This window comes from Pagrus major, chromosome 8, assembly GCF_040436345.1.
Source record: "Pagrus major chromosome 8, Pma_NU_1.0".
Lineage (NCBI taxonomy): Eukaryota > Metazoa > Chordata > Actinopteri > Spariformes > Sparidae > Pagrus > Pagrus major.
Genome location: NC_133222.1, coordinates 19,625,954 through 19,647,248, shown reverse-complemented (window position 1 = coordinate 19,647,248; position 21,295 = coordinate 19,625,954). Strand labels below are relative to the sequence as shown.

At 39.6% G+C, this 21,295-nt stretch overlaps 1 protein-coding gene across 1 annotated transcript; it reads left to right on the top strand.

Moving 5' to 3' along the window:
• Positions 1 to 103: 103 nt before the first annotated feature.
• ckmt1 (creatine kinase, mitochondrial 1) lies at positions 104 to 17,657 on the top strand. Its single transcript, XM_073471603.1, has 9 exons — positions 104 to 398; positions 5,227 to 5,425; positions 6,631 to 6,726; positions 7,346 to 7,567; positions 8,303 to 8,388; positions 11,758 to 11,881; positions 13,103 to 13,237; positions 14,214 to 14,339; positions 16,728 to 17,657. The coding sequence occupies exons 1-9, from the start codon at positions 253 to 255 to the stop codon at positions 16,839 to 16,841; spliced, it is 1,248 nt and encodes a 415-aa protein (XP_073327704.1). The 5' UTR covers positions 104 to 252; the 3' UTR covers positions 16,842 to 17,657.
• The last annotated feature ends 3,638 nt before the right edge of the window (positions 17,658 to 21,295 follow it).

Genomic DNA, 21,295 nt, shown 5'->3' with positions numbered 1-21,295 from the left:
CATATGACAACAAACGACTTGAAAACAGATGGCCCTTTCACAATTTGTGCTTTTATGTTGAAACAAGATCTTCATTTCCGGTCTTGTCCCGTCTGTCTGCGTCCATCTTGACCGTCGCTCCGGTTAAGTCGCTCTGCCTCTTGTCATTCCACCAGAGGCTCTTCGTCACCGACGCTCCCGTACACCTGCCCCTTCATCCCTGCGGCCGTGGAAATAATACGTTTTTAACACGTTTAAAGAGGAAAAACAAAAATGGCAAGCAGCTTCACACGAATCTTGTCCTCCAAACGACATCTCGGGATCCTGTCTTTTGTTGGAGGCTCTGTAACGGCTGGATTTCTGCTCCACCGGGAACATGTCAGCGCCGGAGTCCCGGTCCGCAGGAGGTACCCCGCCAGGTAACGCTACCCCAAGTGTGTCCCCTCGGCTTCATAAGCGCATTGCATATCATTATGTTTGTTAATATTAAAGAAGTCTTGATAAGTGTTGATGCCTGTCATCGACACTAATTAGGCGTAAATATGTTCTTCAGTAATATCCTGGTTTATGTGCAATTGAATAAAAAGGGCGGGGTGGGGAGCATCAAAGTAACCTTGCTAGCTAAACAATAATTAAAAATAGGGGTCATTTAACATTTAACCCCAACAATTTAAATAATCTTGACGTTAGAAATTAAAAATTAAATAATATAAAAATATCATAAATTATCATGTCACAGCAATTCACGCAGAATAAATGATAATGTTAGCAGGTCAAAGCACGGTAGAGCTATGAACAGTGCCGGCCCTGACCAATTTGGTGCCCTAGGCAAGATTTTAGCTGGCGCCCCCTGCAACGCAGTCAATTTCACAATCAGTTTTCATACACTCACACAAAAACTACATGTATGTAGCCTATTCAAGATTTTATTTCTTTTAAGTCAAAAATATCACACCAGATAAAAACTGAAGAAAGAAACAAGTGATAAATTAAGAATACAATATAAATAAGGTTAAAACTGCAAGCAGTGATGAACGGCCCTCGCAGTCCACGCGTGTCGGGGCATGCTGCTGTTGTGACATGCTGCTTTCGGGCATGCTGCTGTTGTGACATGCTGCTTTCGGGGTTTCTTCATGCAACAACTTCCATTGAGGAAATGAAAGTGAAGGCAGTCAAGCTGTCATTTCGTCATTTAGCAATAAAAGCGCCACCTATAGGTGGATATGCACCGGATTTTGCACAAACCCTCATGTGGGCATGGAACACAAATCAAAAAAGTTTTGTGTTAATCGGACTATATTTGGTTGAGATATGAAGAACTGTGTGTTTGACCACAATTTGCAAAACAATATTTTGGACGTTCTTTGGACTGTCACAAGTCTTTTGATAACTTTTTGTCAGGAGGGTCCACAGATGCTGTGTGCAAAGTTTGGTGCAAATCGGAGAAATTACCTGGGAGGAGTTCGAAAAAGTAGGTTTGTAATATTTGGCGAATTTGCGAATGGAAATTTTGCACGGAAGTGGACGTGGCCTACATCACAATTCAGCTGTATGCAGGGAACACATAGATAAAAGGTTTAACAATGTGCACCATATTATGTGGGAGTTATTAGCAAAAAACGGTTTTGTGTTGATAATAGCACCACCTGTTGGTCATTTTTGGTGTGTGAGTTACAGGGGCCAGTCTATACCACCCCTATCAATTTCATATCCATAAGTGTTTTGGTGTGGGCACAGTGCCAAATATTAAATGAAACTGCCACCAGGCCGCCACCTAGTGGTGGATTGGTAACACCTTTGTCAGCTATCCTCAGGAGGGCATTGGCAATGAGTGTACCAAGTTTGGTGTTAATCCGACCAACTGATGTCGAGATATAGAATACTTGAATTTAAACAGCGCCACCTAGTGGTCAGCCGTCTAAATTTTGCAGAGAAACTTAGGGGCTCATGGGGAAGTAGTAACCTGAGTTTGATGTCATTTGGACACACCAATGTGGAGATATATATATATATACTTCCTGTTTTGAATGAAATCTGCAGGAAGTTGTTATTGAATAAGTTGAGTATTCTTTGGAATATCAAAAATCTTTTAATAACTTTTAGTCAGGCGTGTCCCCAGATGCTGTGTGCAAAGTTTCAAGCAAATCGGTCAAATTGCCTGGGAGGAGTTCGAAAAAGTATGTTTGCGACATTTCGCGAGCTAGCGAAAAAAAATGGTAGGCGGAAATGGGCCTTAAAAATAAAATAAATAATAATAATCACTACAAAATCAATAGGGTCCTTGCAGGTTCCCTGCTTGGGCCCTAATAAGGTATTGCACAAACATATTAAAGAATATTCTATTTACATACAAAATAAAAACAGTCTGTATTCTTTGGGAGGAAACCTTTTGCAGCAGAAGCAGTGCAAGCTATCATTCTTTTTTGAGTACATCAGCCAGCTTCTTTTGATTTTTTCCCCACTGACTAAGACTCTGGTAAAAAAAAGTCATGTGGACACTTTCTCCCATCTTTGTTTTTGGGAAATGTGTAACTGTTTTTTATTTGAAACGGTCCTCTGTGAACTAACTCCTTTCTTACTTTGTCAGTTAGAAGAGATGGCCAGTCAGCAGGGTCTATTGGTGCAGCCTTTAGTCCTGATGCTGTGACACTCTGCTGTGCTGAGGTAGAGGGGACAGGAGCACCTGATGCTGTGTCACTGGGGGTGGTGGTGAAATATTTTAAAAGTGTATCTGAAGAGAGAAGAGAAGTATATGTGACCACTGGATGTTACATTTTAATAAAAAACAGATGCTTGGTGTGTGCTATACATAAGACTAATATAGACTAATAATGAAAATACGATGAGATTCATTCAACTTTATCGTCATTGCAATGCAATTCAGTCTAACCAGAGTGCAAAAAGCAGTAAAATTAAAAATTGAAAAGATTCAATGGAAAAACTTTGCAGAGTAACACCAAATTTTCATCGGCACTGCTCCCCCCGTTTTCCCCCGTAGCCTAAGTGTTAGTTAGGTTAAACCTTGCGCATATTTTAGACACACATGACACAGAGCCATGTCTGCTCTAACTTAGATTTTTCTCACGCCTGTACATGAGGACAAATTAATGCCTCACAACTTCTGCTATGACCCAGTATGCATGACAATACTGTGTACTGATGAATGGGAGCGGGGGAGATTAAATGACACAGAGAAGGTGGGGCGGTGATGCGTACGTGTCCCACGACACACCGACATAATACTGATTAAAACCTTATCTGATGCTCAGATATAAAACCTGCCTACAGTGTTGCATAACAGTCACACACCGGTCACACCAAGTGAGCAGAAAGTGTTAACATGAAAGTAATTTATCTCTCTAAGCAAAATGAGTGATCAAGGACACCTAAACTGAAATAAATAAGGCCACAGACCCCAATTTGATAAGATTTTTTGAGAAATTTACTTTTAGATGTTTTATTACTGAAAGTGTATGACATCCATAACTAAAATAGTCATACATCCTGCCATTGTGTTACTTATGAATTGAATTACAGCAAAAATTAGGGATGCACAAAATATATCGGACTGATAAATGATCGGCCTGATAATGGAAAATGTACATTATCAGTTACTGGCAGATAATGAGATTATATCCGATAAATCTAGCCAATAATACAAAGCCAAATTGCTTTTATTGACTTAACAAGTGCAGCATTTACACACAGTGGGTGGTGGTATGTACCTTTAAAGTTGTTTTGTGAGCAGCCAATAAACACAGAAGAACAACAAACAAGCTGCTGTCACATTCATAATGTCACACTGCTGCACCTGTGAAGAGCCACGTCATCACTGGTGTCAACGGTTTCTTTTACAAGAACAACACAACACGAGGGGAAAAGTCTTCAAGTTTAACCATGAAATCTTATCACAGCTATTGAATATCAAGTAAACTATCTTTGCTCACTACATCTCTACATCTCAGGTGTGCATAAAAAAGCATAAAAATGGTGGTTTCTATTATCGGTTATTTTATCGGCATCAGCCATGAGATTCATGTAATTCATCCCTACAGATTATCGGCCTTGGGTGATATTCAGCATTTTCTGATTTTTGGAATTTGGTGATTTTTCTGTCAGATTGCAGATAAAACTAGAGAAGTCAAGTTCTGAAGAACTTGCGGTTGTGAATGCTCCCTGTTGAGCCGGTTTGACCATCGACCCACAAGTGGCCCTAACGACTCTGAAACTCAGAGCTCACACGTGTCCTTAACGACTCTGTAAGGACACTCCCACACAGAGTTTAAAAGCCAGCCAACTCCTCTCCAGTTAATTAGAACTGAAGAAGCCTCTTGGATGAGAGGTGAAACGTCTTCAAGAAACTGAAGTCCAGTTGCCTACAATACAGCATATTGTATCATTTTCAATGTCTTAGTCTTCCTTATCTGCTTGGCAGACAGCAGGAAACAGGAACCCACAAGCTACGTGGTCTGTGCTGTTCCTGCAGTTTTAGTCTTTGTTATGCCAACCCCGATTTAATTCCATTCTTGGCCATAAAAGTGTATTTTGTTTTGGATCAAAGCCAGTCTTTGACAGCAAGTTCTTTTCGTTTCCATACCAGCCTGCCTGAAAGCCTAAACAGACCATTTGAAGGTAGAGGTGATTAAGTCTTTATTCTCTTAATGTTAATTCAGCATTATTATTTTACCGTAGAAACATAAATTGAAATACTTTCAATACGACACTTTGAACATCTCATGATGATTTAAACATTGATTATAGTCAGTCTCTTGGCACTGAACATCGTGCAATAGTTGTTCAGTTTTTTTGCTGGGTTATTTTCCAGCTTCTAGCCAAAACAGTCAGTTCTGCTTAATGTATTTCACGTAGCATTTTCAATTCAGGTCAGTTTTATTTATACAGCCCAAAATCACGAATCACATTGCCTCAGTGGGCTTTTATTAGTATATTTACAATGCCAATATGATTTATAGTAACAGCCTCACGTCCCTGTGTGTCCTACATCATCTCTGTCTAGAGAACTAGTAGACGTCTTTCACAGCAGGTGTCCCATAGCCAGAAGGGCTCAGGTTTAAACTGCAGTTACTTGTGTATGTGCCACATGGAAGTGTCCTGTAGTGAGTCACTCTCTCCACACCTGCTCCAAGGGCACGGCTCCACGGTTAACTTGTGCCCACACTGCTAAAAAAAATTTCTCTCTCAAGGATCAATGCAGTAAAACGTTATCTTGCATTTGTATTTGTGCAGTGCGGAGTACCCTGACTTGCGCACACACAACAACTGCATGGCAAGTAACCTGACTCCTTCCATCTATGCCAAGCTGTGTGATAAGGCCACTCCCAACGGTTACACACTGGACGAGGCCATCCAGACAGGCGTGGACAACCCTGGGCACCCCTTCATCAAGACTGTGGGCATGGTGGCAGGTGACGAGGAAACTTACGAGGTCAGACATCATGGTACCTTTTTAAACATGTACATGGAAGCACCTCATTTTCAGGTGAAAAGAAGGGGCTGGCACATCTCCATGTCTATCGTAGAACAGTTGAGGCTGACCATCGCTTTCCCAGGCCACTAGCTGGAGTTTGCAGTGACAAGGAAACACTGACAAAGTCCAAAATTACAGACAGTGGTAAACACAAGTATTGCAAAGTACATATTGACATTAGAAATTGCTAGTTGCATTTCACTCCCAGCCCTTTAACAATTTCAACATAGATGAAAGCCCTTTATTCCTCAGAAATGATAAATGATTGGGGAATTTGCCTTAGTGCAACCAAAAAATGCAGTCACCCAATCCCCCTGTCTCATTTCAGTGGAAGGAGTATTACAGCACAGGAGAGGGAGAGTTGTAGGCTAGGACACCTCTTTTGGGAAGTCTCATTATCTATAATGAAGGTCTAACTATACTTTCATTTTAATTGCATACTTCCTTTAGAGGCCACAAATGATCTAGAACTTCTTCGAATAGTCAGTATATTGTTTAAACTTATATAAACTATGGACATGAGTGGGGACCAATCAGTGGGAGTGTTGAGGCTGCAGACGCAGGTCAAGGCTCGGGAAGGATGTGTCATTCAGGTTGCATCACCCCTGTGTCCAAGTGGCTGACTCATTTTTGTGTATTGACTTGTAGCTAATGTTAATTATACTGTTTCTCTAAGATGTAATGCCTAATCATTACTCCCTGCTCTGTACATGTGTGGGTGGTTCTTCTGTTTGTGGTCATTTGGGTGTGGTATTGCTGCTGCTGGTTAGAGAGAAGTGCTGACCTGCAGTGTGTAAAAAGATTTTTTAATGTAGATAGGAAAAGTATTAATGTAAATACCGGACTACAGTATATAGTCACATAAGCCTCTAACTGCCTCCGGGCCAACAGAATATGATGCTTTAGATTGTACTTTAGACATAGAAGCAATTTCTTATGGGTTGTTTTTATTTCTGGTTTCTTGCTGCTTTTTGTTCCATTATCACATCCATGCTATTGCCATCAACAGCCCTTAAGGTTTGATAAACATAAATGTAAACTGGTTCTACAAAATATCAGTAATGTATATGTTTGCCATGACGTACACTGATGAGGTGAACCCAGGGTGAGTCTTTATCCATTGTCTTGTTATTCTGTATTTTTACATTCTGGGTCTGTTTCAGGTATTTGCAGACCTCCTGAACCCTATCATTAAAGAGAGGCACAACGGCTATGATCCCCTCACCATGACGCACCCTACTGACCTGGATGCCAGCAAGGTAATACTCTTCTTATCAGAGAAACTGTCTCATTCTGCAGGCAGATGACTTGCTGCAATTATTTAAGAACAACTAAAATAACCAAACAATGTTTATTATGTTTCATACAATATTAATCTGACTTGAACACATTTTCTTCATCACAAAAACTGATGGGCAGCAGAAAGAAAACACCTGTGCCAGTCACTTTATCTCTTTAGTATTGCTAAGTTTCAAAATTGATGAGGGTCAGTGCACAAATATATGTATATACATGAACATGACATGCAAAGTGTGATACTTACACACAGGGTGGATAACACAACATCACATATAAACAAGACCTCCTCTGCGCAAAGGATGTCATGTTAGCTGCCAAGGTGACCGGCTTGTTTTATAGCTGTATGTGTACTTGTATGGTTAGTCCCAATTTAATGGTGTAGGCTAACAGCTGATCTAGAGAAGTTAAACCGTAATCTATATTAAATTCAATCTGGGGTGATTGACTCTGCTTCCAGAAACAACCTCAGCCTGTATTTTTATAACTAAAAGTCAAATCAGTCATAAAATGACAGAAAATGTAGAAATGTAAGATATGCAAAGTATATGAAGAAATATTCCCTCCCTGTTTTTGTTTCAGCTTCAGTCAGGCCAGTTTGACGAGCGCTACGTGCTGTCGTCCAGGGTGCGAACAGGCCGCAGTATCCGCGGGCTGAGCCTGCCCCCCGCCTGCACCCGTGCAGAGCGCAGGGAGGTGGAGAGGGTGGTGGTTGACGCCCTCGCTGGCTTGAAGGATGACCTGGCTGGGAGGTACTACAGTCTCACCCAGATGACAGAAAAGGAGCAGCAACAGCTCATTGATGTGAGTGAAGCAGGGATGCTGCTGTATACATTATGAAGATATTGTACATTATTAAGATGCCACTTATGACTTGCACAGCAAATGCAACATCTTGATGAATTGTTTTTTTTTGTTTTTTTTAAAAAGGATGGGTCGGCAGTGTTTTAGTAAACATTCATTTGACAATTCTAGTCTTTTAAATTATGCAAAAAATAATTTCTTGCAGTTTTAATCAAGGAAAGACAAAAGTTATTTTTTTCAAAGGGACCCACACCATTCATACACACTATACATGCTAATGCATCATGTCTATAATGGCTCTCTTGGGGCTTGATCCAAACATGGGTCTTTTACCTTGGATAACCAAGAGCTTGTTTTCTTGTTTTTGCAGATTGAGTGTCCAACCATAGAGGGTGCAGTATGCTGTACAGATTGTAAAGCCCCTTGAGAGAAATGTATAATTTCTGATAAGGCTATGAGCTATTAGGCTTTAAATGAAATTGACTAAAATATTGACTTTACTTGACAGGAACAGATGTTTTCCTCACATTTAATCAGAAATGAGTGAGAGCTGTGCCTTCCAAGGCATTTTTCTCCCACCCACAATGAGAAAGATTGAGCAGATTATTGAATTCTCAAGTCTCTCAACCCTCGTTTCCCTGTGACAATACTGTCATATCTAAGTTTTCACTGATTCAGTCAAAGCCATTGTTGGTGCTTTGAGTATAAAACTTTTGTTCTCTGTATTTACAACAGGACCATTTCCTGTTTGACAAACCCGTGTCACCCCTGCTGACGTGCGCAGGCATGGCTCGTGACTGGCCAGATGCCCGCGGTATCTGGTAAGTGAAAAACAATGATGAAACAAGCCTCTGGCAACAAAATAGACATAAGACATAAAGCAATAAATCATGTGTATAGAAAAAATTATAATCTTTTGCATAAAGCCATTGTTGGATTGATAACCCAGCATTAATTGAGCATGTTGCTTTTCTCTGGTGAATCTGATGCTTGAACCAGCCTGTCAGATTCAGTTTGAGATTTGAATTCTGCAGCTTTGGATATCAAAAAGTCCAGTTGCCTATTATACAGCACTTAGAATTTGGATATCAAGTTAATAGCTGCCCTGATTATATTGTTTGTCGTTTTAAGGTAAGTGTCCTGTTCACTGTATTTTAGAGACAGTGACATCAGTATATGAATGGTAAGGTACACTATGACACCAAGTTGGAGCAAATTAGGAATGAGCCTTGTTGAACTCATGAGCAGAGTTTTGTTTCAACAGATGTAGAACATATAATGGAAACGTAGAAGCTCCTCTCCTATGAGTAAAAACACACCAACAATCTTTAAGTCTTTGAATGAAAATGTGATCAGCAGCTGTAAAGCCAGAACAAAACAAAAGTGGAAATTATTTTTGAATCAAAGTTGATGTTAAGGTCAGATGGTTAGCTCTGAATTCCAACTAGTACACATCCTATACATTGTGGAAATCCAAAAAAAAAGGTTTTTTGCTAAGGAAGGTAATGTTAGGGATTTGTCTATAACTGATAATTACAAGTTGATGTACTGTAGGTTGTTTATTTTCAGTTTAAATGAGATATGGGAAATCGGGGGTCAGGGACATTTTTTTTTCTCCTTAAAGACAGAGTCTTTGGGATTGTCATATGGGGTAGTTTAAAAAACATAATGAAAACAGCAATGAAAGAATCATTTAATGTACTTAACAGGGCAGATGGAAGACTTTATCCTCTGTATCATTTCATTCAGATCTCTAAAGTTAATTGGTGAGAAATTAAACAGTGAGCACTGATTGCATTGCATTGATTTGAACTGAGGACATGCTGGAGGTATTCTTGTAAGAAATTGCAATATTATTTTAAATATAAAAGAAAATGTAGTTGATTTGATAAAATGGATCAATTTGTCCCTTTCCGACTTTCTGCAGATGGTCTTACTGATTTCATTTTCTTGTTATAATTATATTTTCATAGGTTGGTTTGGCTTAATTTATGTTCAGCCCTCCATCAGATTCTCTGTATTATTCTCACTTCCTATACTGTTTATCCAAGGTTCTCTTGGTCTTCCATATAGCTGTTATGTTTGACAGGAGAGGCAACAATAAAGACAGGTTATTTGTGGCCAATTTTTAGCAGATTTTTGGGATGTCATTCATTTTATTTTATGAATCTGGCATTTTGACAAATTTACATTCAGTTAGATCTGCTAGGATTTGTATGAGCCCTTTCCTCTATTGCTGAAGACTGGCACCAAGTCATACAAGGAATTATGTAACTTTAATCTCCCTCTGCCCCAAATAAAACCAATCTTTCCATGCTTCATTTTTTATTTTTCATATTTAAAAGTTCTGTGTATAATGTAAATGTGAACATTTTTTACAGGTTCTTTCAGAACTTTCCAATTCCTATCTATCTGGCATGCACCTGTAATGTCGTCTCCCTGTTGCTGTGCTGTAGTGGAGGTGTATTAGCAATGCGGACAATGCTCCCTCAGCACTGAGTTTCTGCACGTACCCAGGAATAGCCCAATGCAACGTGCCAGCCGGCCAAAATCAATCACCAGCCTCCCTCCTCTCTCCTGCCAGCCGTATCAGCCTCTCCTCTCCTTAATAATTCACCTTCACTTCATCCCTCCATATCTCTTCTTTCAGATCTACTGCCAGCTTTCTCTGACTCATTCTCTCCCTCCTATCTCTCACTGTCTCATTGCCCATATGTTCTGCTCTACTTTCTCTTATTTTTGCTTGTCATCACCCCCGCCTTTCTCATACTCTTTTTTTGTTTCACCTCCCTGCCGTTCTTTCTAACTCTCTCACTCTCTCTCTCTTCCCTCTCCCCAGCCTGCTGTCTCCATAACCTATCCATTACCTTATTAAATCTAACACTATTAAGGAGGTCAGTGTGGACAAAAAGCCTCTGTAGGGGCTGATACTGGCTATGTGAAATATCCTGTGTATAAAAAAGTACAGTTTGCCCTGAGATCTGTACTTGGAGGGGTCATTGGGTCATTAAAATCCAGTGGATGCTTCCCTCTGGGGAGCATGAATGCGTTCAGCAAATGTCACTGTAGTTTACTTTTCAGATTTGTAATTATATATATTTAAAAGTTGAGGGACCAAAACCTTAATAACTAAGATACTGCATGTCATTAATATTTACAACAACATTTATGGGAATTTCAGAAATTCATTTTTGCAGTATCTTGCCATCTGCATCATGCCTTAGTACTTTTATAAGCTCCCAGGTCTCCTTTGAAAATAAGATATTAATCTCAATGGGACTAACCTGATTAAAAGAGGTGATATGAGCTAAAGTGGGATTTGTCAGATTTATACTCTGAAGACCACAAATGTCTGTATCATTTGATGCATCCAGTAGTAGTTTAGATTTTTCAAATTGGACACTCTTGTATGACCAGTGGACAGACGAACCTTCTGACATTACACCATACAAATTCCATAGAGCCCCATCACTAGTGAGGCTAATGATAGCACCACTTTCTTCACACTTATTTTTATGCTGACTTTTAAAATATTTAGAAAATTTGAAGAGATGTAAACCTTTCTTTACTACTGACAAACTGATCTTGACAAGTTGTGAGGTCTTATTTTTTGTTATGTTTTATGAGGTGTTTCTTTAAAGTATGTCATAAATCAATACCATGTTACAAGGCCTTGTAAGCACAGTGTAGCCTTGCAGACCACTCCAAGAAACACAACAGTCCATGACCTGCAGCAGAAACAAGCATTATCCTCAGTGACCAATGGTTAATGGGCTTCTCTCTGCTCACCAATGTTGTTTGGCTCCACTGATAGAGAAAACCCACCACCAATTTCTTCTCATTACCTTGTCCTAATCCCTGTAGACTTCCAAAATATCAGTTCTGTTTTGATTCAGCCTGAAAAAAAGATTATTTATTTATGTGTGACTACCATGTGTTCATATATATATTAAGTAAATATATTAAAGTTGTTTATAAGGTTAAAAATAACTCTATCCATATGCCATGAATAAGAAAGGGATATCAGCTCTGTATTCAAGTTCCCTGGTTACTGCATCGAAATAAACAACCCCTCCCTGTTTGTTGCACTGTGTCTTTCTGGTGCTCCTTGGGGCAAAATGCAGAGGACAAATAAACCTAATCAATGGGGCTAAATACTATATAGCTCAATATAACTCTTATCTGTGCAGGCACAACAACAACAAGACATTCCTGATTTGGATCAACGAGGAGGATCACACCAGGGTCATCTCCATGGAGAAGGGAGGCAACATGAAGAGAGTCTTTGAGAGGTTCTGCAAAGGCCTCAAGGAGGTGTGACTGTGTTTGTGTGTGTGTGGATCGTTTAAGATGTTGAGATGAGAGAGACGATGGCTGGGATTGAGAAAGAAGGAGACTGAACTTTTATCTGTCTTGAGATTTTTCTCTGTGATCTGTGTGCCCTATATTTACAATGCGTCTCTGAAATGAGAAGTATATTGAATAACCATCATGCAGTTTGATGTTCACAGAGGCACACACTTTACCACTTTACTGTGGTTATTTTGCAGCAGATAGGTGTTAGTTGTTCACAATTTAACTTACTTTACTTTTTAATTTAAGTTACTGGATCATAGTGGACCGTTTGAAAATTAGGCACAGCATGTTTGTTCTCTGGGCTGCACATATGACAACAAGCTGTATTTACAGAGATTCAAACAGTGTCACCTGTGTGATGTCTTTAAATTTGTTTACTTGGCAATTGTAAACATTTACTCCCAATGCTAGTAGAGACCAGAAAAAATAGTAAGCCGATTCCAACATAATTGAGCTGAAAAGTTGTGCACTGCTTGTAGTTTTTCTCGGGAATGTTGCCACAGACATCAAGTTCGTAATACTGCAAATGCAAGGGCTTTCATCAGAGGGCCATAGGCTCAATCACCATTGTGTTACCTTATTTAGTGATAAATTTGGTGATTAATTTTTTTGTTGAATAAAATATTCAAGCTTATTACTTTAAGCAGCTGTAACAGACATATCTGCCCTGCTGCTATCAGGTGACTGTAGGGATTTAATTAGCCATAAGGAAGGGCATTATTACAAGTTAAGTTTAAAGTATATACTGAATGCTTGCAGAAGCAAACAACTGCTCGTCCTAGTCTTTGCCCTGCCATAAAAATAAAACCTGAAGACAGACGCACATAAACACTGTCCAAACATGGTCGTGCAAACATAAATTATTTATTCAAGCAGTCCAAGTTTCTCATTAGAAAAAGAGCAAAGGACAAACATTGCAACATGTGGCAATGCACTGTTGCTTAGTGAGGAATGGACAAAACACCTCAATGCTAGTGTTTGTGTCAGTCGACTTCATTCAGCAATCTTACAAGTCGTCAACTCTTCATTCTCTCTGAAAAATCTAAAAATTATCTAAAAAAAATCAGCTGCTACTAACATTTTGCTTTGTATTAACATTGTAGACACACCCATGAAAAGTGCAGAAGGTCAGAGATTTTATGAATGAAACACACCCTCATTGTACTGTGGCTCTCTAAGGTGGAGCGTCTGATCCAGGAGAGAGGCTGGGAGTTCATGTGGAACAAGAGGCTCGGTTACGTCCTCACCTGCCCCTCCAACCTGGGCACAGGGCTCAGGGCCGGGGTCCACGTCAAACTGCCCCTGCTGAGCAAGGTAACACAGTAGTTGTGATACAAAGAAAATACTCACACTTCAGTGGATAACAGGGGTATTTTGTGTTAGTAATCTATTTTTGTCACATTGATAGAACAAAAACAGAGCACCGGTTTAAAAGCATCAAAATAGTGAAAGCATAAAATTATCCTTAGCCACTTTTTTTCAGAAAAGATGAGAATGGGAGAATCAGCAGAATTCTGTAATAAGATTTGTAATGTGTATGGCTATTTTAAAAGGCCAAATTAGGTTTTTTTCCCCTTGCATCTATAGTCAAATGACTCTTTTATGTGCTATTAGAAGGCAACTAGACTTTTCTTGAAGATGTTTCACCCCTCATTCAACAGCGCTCCTTCAGTTCAGCTTTGGTAACACTTTATATTAGGGAACACATATTAATCATGAACTAGTTTCTTATTAGCATGCATATTAGTAGCATATTTAAGCCATTATAAATCACTTACTAATGCCTTATTCTGCATGATCATATTCTGCAACTACTAGGCCATTAACTACTGTGAGAGTGTTCCCTCAGTAACTTCCTAATCACTGCTTATTGATAGTGAGTTAGGGAGTTGTTGTAAACCACTTAATAAGAATAAGCTAATAAGAAACTAGTTCATGGTTAATATGTGTTCCCTAATATAAAGTTTTACCCAGTTTTTATGTGAAGCAAGTGTCTCACATTGTGTCAGATGCTTTGAACTGTGCTGTGCCCAAGAGAAATTCCCCCTCCCCTTCATAAAGTTTACTCTACTACTCAGTCTGTTTTACAAAACAATTGGAAGTGGTGTTATGCAACACTCTGTATTGTTGTTCATCCTGTAGGACTGTTCATAAGATTTATTAATGTTGGTGGTAAAAGTCTTCAAAATGTCTGAATTTTGCAGATACGTGGAAAAAAAATGATTTTCACATTTAGTAATATGGTGATAAAAGTGCCTTGAAACTTGAACTGTTCTCATTCAACCATAAGGATCCCCGCTTCGGTAAGATCCTGGCCAACCTGCGTCTGCAGAAGCGAGGGACAGGTGGTGTGGACACGGCTGCTGTGGGCGGTGTGTTTGACATCTCCAACCTGGACCGCCTGGGACAGTCTGAGGTAGGGAAGCCCATGTAGAACTGCCAAGTGGTCGGGGCTGAGTGACGAAACTGGCCAGTTACTCGACCAGTAACTCCTTGAAAAAAACAAATTCAATAGATGATAGATATTTATTGCATCAGTGTTATCAGTGTAGCATTTAAACCGTCTCAGCCGGGTTACCTTGGAGATATTTGTCACGTATCAGACAGCAACTACACCGCTGCCATGTTTTCTGTCAACATGTTGGATTGCAGCCCAAATAGCAACTCAGTTATAGCAGAAAAGAATGAGTGTTGTTGTTTTTTCAGATGAAATTGAGGAGAGGAGAGGAGAGGAGAGGAGAGGAGAGGAGAGGAGAGGAGAGGAGAGGAGAGGAGAGGAGTGTCCTTGTCCAGACTGTGCATGTAGTTTGTCTTTGTTATGTTCTCAGTCATGCTGTCACGCCTGTGTGACAGAGTCATACACTACAATGAAGTTGTTCTCTATTGTTGTTCTCCTCCAGTGGTTGGAGTGCAATGTACTTATTCATCCCAATATAGTGCAGATTGAGAAACACTCATCTAATGTTCTCTCTGTTATATAACTTAGAGATATGACTTGTTGTGATTGCTTCTGTGCAAAAGAAGTGAATCCAGGACTTTGACATAGAGAGGTTTAAGTGTTAGAAGGTAATTGGAGCATTGCAGTCGTCTGACTCTAATATCCATTCTTGTTTTAAGCTTTTTGGAGAGTGTGGGCTGCTCAGAGCAGGCTAGTCCTCCATCATCCACTCAGGAGAGGAGCACTCTGAGGGTGGAGTTGAGTATTTTTTTTATTTTTTTGCCTTTCTGGCTTTATTGACAGGAAACAGGATGGTAGAGAAGGGGTATAAGATGCAGCAAAGGGCCACAGGTTGGACTCGAACCCTGTGCCGCTGCAGCGAAGATAGGGCCTCTGTACATGGGACGCGCTCTCTACCATCTGAGCTACCGGGCTACTTGGTGCCCCAAGTCAACAAGTTAATAGATGGAGGAAAAGGCAGAGTAGGGACAGCTGGAGCAAAGTGCAGGAAGACAGCAATAAGAAGTTGGGCCTCTTTTAGCCAATCAGAGCAGATACAGTATCCCATTTGTACCAAACACAAATCTTCTTTCATTATGACTTTTCATGATGGTTTAACTATAAATAAAATAATAATAAAAAATAATTTAAAAAATAATAATAAATTAAATTAAATGTGGTTCTCAACAGCAAAACATACAACCTATCTTAGGACACTTGTTTTATTACACACATTAACATGTTACTGAATCCCTGCGGCATCTTACGAATAGTATGTAAATTGCTTTCTAAATCTGGATGTGAATAAGATTGTATCCTTCTTCATTTGTGAGAGTTTACAAAAATCCTTTCTATCCTCAAACTGTGCAACTATAGTTTACAAACCTAGCAACTGACACACCAGATATTGTTGTGAATGAGAGTGGAAGGCAAGTATTTGTTTTGAAGATTTGACGATTTTTTTTTTTTTTTTTTACTCATTTAGAGAAGGCATTCCTCAAGAAGGTTATTGACCTCTAGTTGATACTGTCTCACAGTTTGGTTAAAGGGAAATTCTAGTATTTTTAAATCTGGACCCTATTTTTTGACAAAAAGTTTTGGAATTAGAGCCGGTCGATCGCCTCAACTGGCAGCCACGTAACATGAAGCTGCAACATAATTCTTCAGGGCAACTGCAGCAGTCAAAGTACATCCAATAAAAGTGATTTTTGTCGCCACTGACAGTCTCAGCTTGTTTTTCCAAACGTCTGACATTTTGGAAAGGGTCCCTTCAGAAAGAGACCTTTTTGTTAAACAGTAATATCTTTTTTGTTTAAGCAGAAACAGCCGTTATATAGCTCTCCTCAAAGCCACCAGGCTCCAGGCAAAAACAGTAATTTTTCCTCATAGATCCTAGTAAAACGCACTTCAACTTCGACAAAAACAATGTTGGTTAGTCCCTCCACTGTTCCAATAATCACTAACTGGTTTGGTCACAATAAACCCTCACTTTGCCAAGTTAGATGTGAAAATGTTTGGAGAGGAGTGAGAGGGAGGTTGGCCAATGGATAGTGGGGAAAACAGTTCGTAGAGCCAGAATATTTTCCACATCTAAAGCAAAGTAACCTTCATGGAATACAGGTTTAAAAATACCAGAATTACCATTTGTGCAGACTGCTTGTGTTTATATTTGGGAGTATCTATATTGTCCATACTTCGGTAGTGAGAGGCTTGCGGATGTCAGGACTGCTGGTGTCAAAAAAAGGTTAAACATCCAGGTGAAGCAACGTTAAGCAAAACACATTTTTGAGCAGAAGGGGCTGTATTATGTTCTTGATCATTTATCTTGTGCAAAAATGGATAAAGTGTGATGCGTCCATCCATCAGGTCCAGCTGGTGCAGACCGTGGTTGACGGAGTCAACTACCTTGTCGAGTGCGAGAAGAGACTGGAGAAAGGCCAGGACATCAAGGTGCCCGCACCCATCAAGCAGTTCAAGTAGACACTGACCCCTGACTTCACCCGCACAAACCTCTGGGCACACACACATGCACAACACTCCGCTCTGTGCCCATAGATATTATGAATATCTATGTCATTGGCTCTTTTATTCCTACTACTTATCTAATCACCCCTCCTTGCCCTTCCAGTATATCTCTCTATAATATAATCTACAGTATATTATACACAGCTATCCGGCTAAACCAAACCAGAGTCCCAGAATACTGCATTGGATTCATTGTGTTTCAGATGCTTGAAGGTTTTTATCTTTAAACTCAAAGCCAAGCCTAGCTCTAAAATTGCAGCAAAGATTAATGATGGATGCACAAACTGTAGGCTGTTGTAACGGAGCAAAGATTGCCGCCAGTTTGTCCGTCTCTGCATGGCCAAACAGTATCTATGGCTCTGCTCCCAAAGCACTCCTCCACCCACCAAACCTGGCTTTACCCTACCTCTGTCCCTTCCCGACGCATGTCTTATACTCTGTCTCTTCCTCTCATTCCTGTGTGTTGTTTCATTCCTACTATCTGGTGCTTGTATGGTCCGTCCATTTGTGCTATACTTTCCATTGTGGAGTGTGTGTAGAGTGGTTTCTTTTTACCATTTTGAGTGGATTTTGAATGTAGATTAACAGGGTAAGATACTTCTCCAGAGGATTTGTACGTTTGATGACACACTGGTGTCAAAATTGATGTAATAACACACACTGGCCAGGCTGGATTCTGTACTGTAAGCGGCTGAAGCAATATCATTCCAGCTCATCGCTGAATGTCACACTGTAATGAATTTTATTAAAGAAATCATCTATTTAACAGTACCTGCTCTGTCTGTGTCTTATAGTGTCGATAAAGCATTGCTTTTTTAGCTTCTACGTGAGCTGGAATTAATTCTTTGGTATCTAGGAGGATTTTGCCCAAGCAAGAAGCCCAAGCTTTGTGTAACCATGGTAACATAGCTCGAGGAGCGTGATTGCGATCAGCGTGGTTGCATAGTCTCATGTGACAATGTTCAGGCATAACAAAACTGTATTATGCTTGAGAGGCCAGTATTCAGGGTTCTTGTTTTGACAGAGCCAAGACACTGAACCCTGGCAGATGTCAGATTTCATTGACTTAATTAAACGTTCAAGGACTCTTTCTTATACTGCAATGGCAGTCTTATGTAGGCATCAGTTAAAGGATGAGGCTGCTGATATTGTATATCTTTCTTGCGACAACAAATCCCATGAAAAACAACACTAAATTGATCATACTGACAAGTATTGCCTGTGCATATTAAAGGATAAGTTCAACCAAAAATGAAAATTCAGTCATTATCTACTTAGCCCAAAGCCGATGGAAAGCCTGATGAAGGTTCGTAGTCACAGCAAAACAGCGTTGCAGCATTCTCCTGAACAACCCAAATAGATGGGGCTTGTACAGCTTATTCGGTCTGAGGTGGATGCACAAGCTTGACTGAGCGTATGTAAGTAACGTCTTTTCAAATCAATTTGGGCCTCTGAGAAATAGTAACATTTTTCACTATTGTTTAACATTTTACAGACTAAAATTGTTATTTGATATCGAAATATAAGTGGCATATTAATGGATTAACAATTGTTAGATTCAGACCTTGCAATTACATTGCATTTAATGAAAACTGAAGTATTTGTAAAGTATTGAGAGACTAACACATTGTTAGTTTTGGTCTCTTCATGGGATGTTTTGACAACAACAAAAATATATAGAATATTCCCTGATTCATCCTTAAAGCTCCATGATTATTTAATATAAAATCTGACTGTGAAGACATCTACAGTGTAAACATCCAGTGGGCAATCTCAGCAACAACACAAAAAAGTGTCCGTCTTTTATTTACAAGCGAGTGTGAAGATGTCAGTGTTCTCTCTGCAGTGCAGGAAGTATGTAACAAGTGCTTTGTCCTATTGTGAATAAATAGAGTTTTATTGTCTCCAGTGATGAAACAGGGAACAATTTTTCCAGTGTTTTGGTGTGGACGCTGACAGGACAACAAGGCGTTCAGTGTTCTGACAAGATGCAGCTGAGACTTCAAGTGTTGGTGTTGCGAGGCATGAGGAATCTGTTTCTCTGTTCGAGGATTTGGAGGAAGGTTCTGACTACACACACGCACACATCCTCTTCCTCCCTCCCTCCTTCTCGTTCTCTCACAGCTCTCAGAGCATGTCACAAGCATAATGCTGCAGCCCTCTTCTCTCCTCCTCCTTGTTCCAGATATGGCTGAGGAGCAAGAGGGTTGCCATGGCAACCACTTCACAGAGGCAATGGGGGCTCCGATTTAGGAACGAAGGGGCTTTGTGGGTAACGGAAATCTGTCATATCGGAATCTGTACAGCGCAGAAGCACACAACCACACACAGACAAAACGCTGATTCGTAGGATAAAATGGTGGTTGAATAGTGATGTGACAGACTGTGTGGAGGGAAAATATGTCACCTAAATGATGATGAAAATGTGTACAGGCTGAGGTGCCAGTGGGTAACCAATTGATGACCTTGAAACAATACAGATCTTCTACAAAGTGCTGTGTAGTGCAATACTGTTTCTGTACTCTCACATACTTTCATCACAGATCCACTGAAATTGACAGTCAGCCCTCCTCTAACCTCATTTGATCCCTATTTCTATTTCTGCCATCCCAATCTCAGCTGTAAGTTTACAGTAAACGGTGGCTGCTCTGGAAGAAAGGCACCTCTGCTTTTAAAGGATTAGCAACACAGCTTGTCAGTTGGCTGTGTGGATGTTTGAGCCACAGGGATAAGTTGAGAATGTGAGGTTTATAAGAATGAAGACAAGAATACTTTCCACACTGACATACATGGTTTTAGATGAGTGTAGTGGAGCATGATTTAAAAGTCATGAAAGTCCATCAATGAAATTTGCGAATTTGTTTTTCTTGTACTGTACTGTAGGTTAACGAGGCAGCCAAACAATGCATACCAAAACCACAGCGATTTATAGAGACTCCATAAACTACATGGTCAGATATTAATACAATATTCTTCATGTCTTCACCATTCTTTGCACACCCAGATAACAAGTTTTGATCTGCATCTTCTTTTTCTTCTTTTCCCACAAATATCTGTTAACCTTAAATAAGATCAGAAGGAAGAAAGAAAATAAAACATGATAGAAATTTTGAGAAAGATCTTCTGATTTTAGTCTGCACAATTTCATTACTTTTATATCTCTTAGACTGTCAAGATTTTTACTAAGAGTCTGTAACTTTCCTCTTCCAATACGGCAAAGTAAGCGAGTTTGAAGTAATATGGGTACATAGAGTTTTGGCAGATTAACATGAAACTAATGAAAAAGTGATGAAGGCCTAATTCATTAAGAAGATATCGCTGAAAGACAGTTTAACAAGGGATATATTGGCCTCCACAAGCATCAGATATGTTACCCTTGGTTTGATACAGGGTACAGGTTGGAAATGAGTATGGCTCATAAAAATGTATTATAATATACTTCTTACAAATACTCATGAAATAAAAAGTCTGCGAGGAATACCTTTAAAGTAAAACATATCTTTGCATCTGACTTACCTTCTGAGGTGTTGTATGACTGTTTGCTTTTATTTAACACTGATGGAATATGTTTTTTGAAAAGACCTTACCTGACTATGGACTCGCTGACTCTGGGCTGTCTGATAGCTCCCTCTGCTGGCATGGTACTATAACTGCAGCTTCATAAATTATTGAAATCGTTATCACATCCTGTATCAAACTGGTCATGAATTTGGAGCCTACTTTTGCCTGTGTGTCTTCTGTAATGAGAAGAATAAGAATGGAATCTGCTTGAGGGGTTTTGTAATAGTCACAATATCAGATTTTCACTACACGATTACTGTGGCCTAAAGAATTCAAGATAATATCATCATGAGAAAATTTGAAGAAAAAAAGAAATGCTCAGTCTAATTCATATTTAACTTTTTTATTGTGTGTTTTGTCTGTTTTTTGGCAAATAAACTACACTCAAAATACAAGTGGAGGGAGCTGGAGGGAGAGTCTGCAATCATATCTGTACAAAAGTGTACAAAAGGACAGTTACACATGATGAATTTTTCTATTCTATGGTGGCTGGCAACCAGTGTTAAGGTGCACAACCGCTACCTGCTATGTGACAAAGCAGTAACGCAACGAAACTGAAATTTAAGAGGCAATGCATTATTTATACGATATTATCACATGTGGGTTATTAACACAATATCAATACTTCATTTGTAATTATCACGGTTATCGAAATATCGGTATATTGCGACACCTCTAATTGAGACCTAAGAACAAAAAGTCTACATCACCTACATTGTCTCATAATCACAGCCAGGCTAACCTGTTCGTGGACCCCTGGGCAGAACTTGCTGGAATAATACCTGATCTCTGATCTTCTGTGTGTCATTTAATTTGTGGTCATTATGATTAATCACATCTTTATTTAG

Coding starts and splice junctions, on each gene's coding strand:
- ckmt1 (XM_073471603.1), top strand. CDS start 253: ATGGCAAGCAGCTTCACACGAATCTTGTCCTCCAAACGACATCTCGGG. Junction 7,568..8,302: donor AGCAGCAACAGCTCATTGAT/GTGAGTGAAGCA, acceptor TATTTACAACAG/GACCATTTCCTGTTTGACAA. Junction 14,340..16,727: donor ACCGCCTGGGACAGTCTGAG/GTAGGGAAGCCC, acceptor TCCATCCATCAG/GTCCAGCTGGTGCAGACCGT.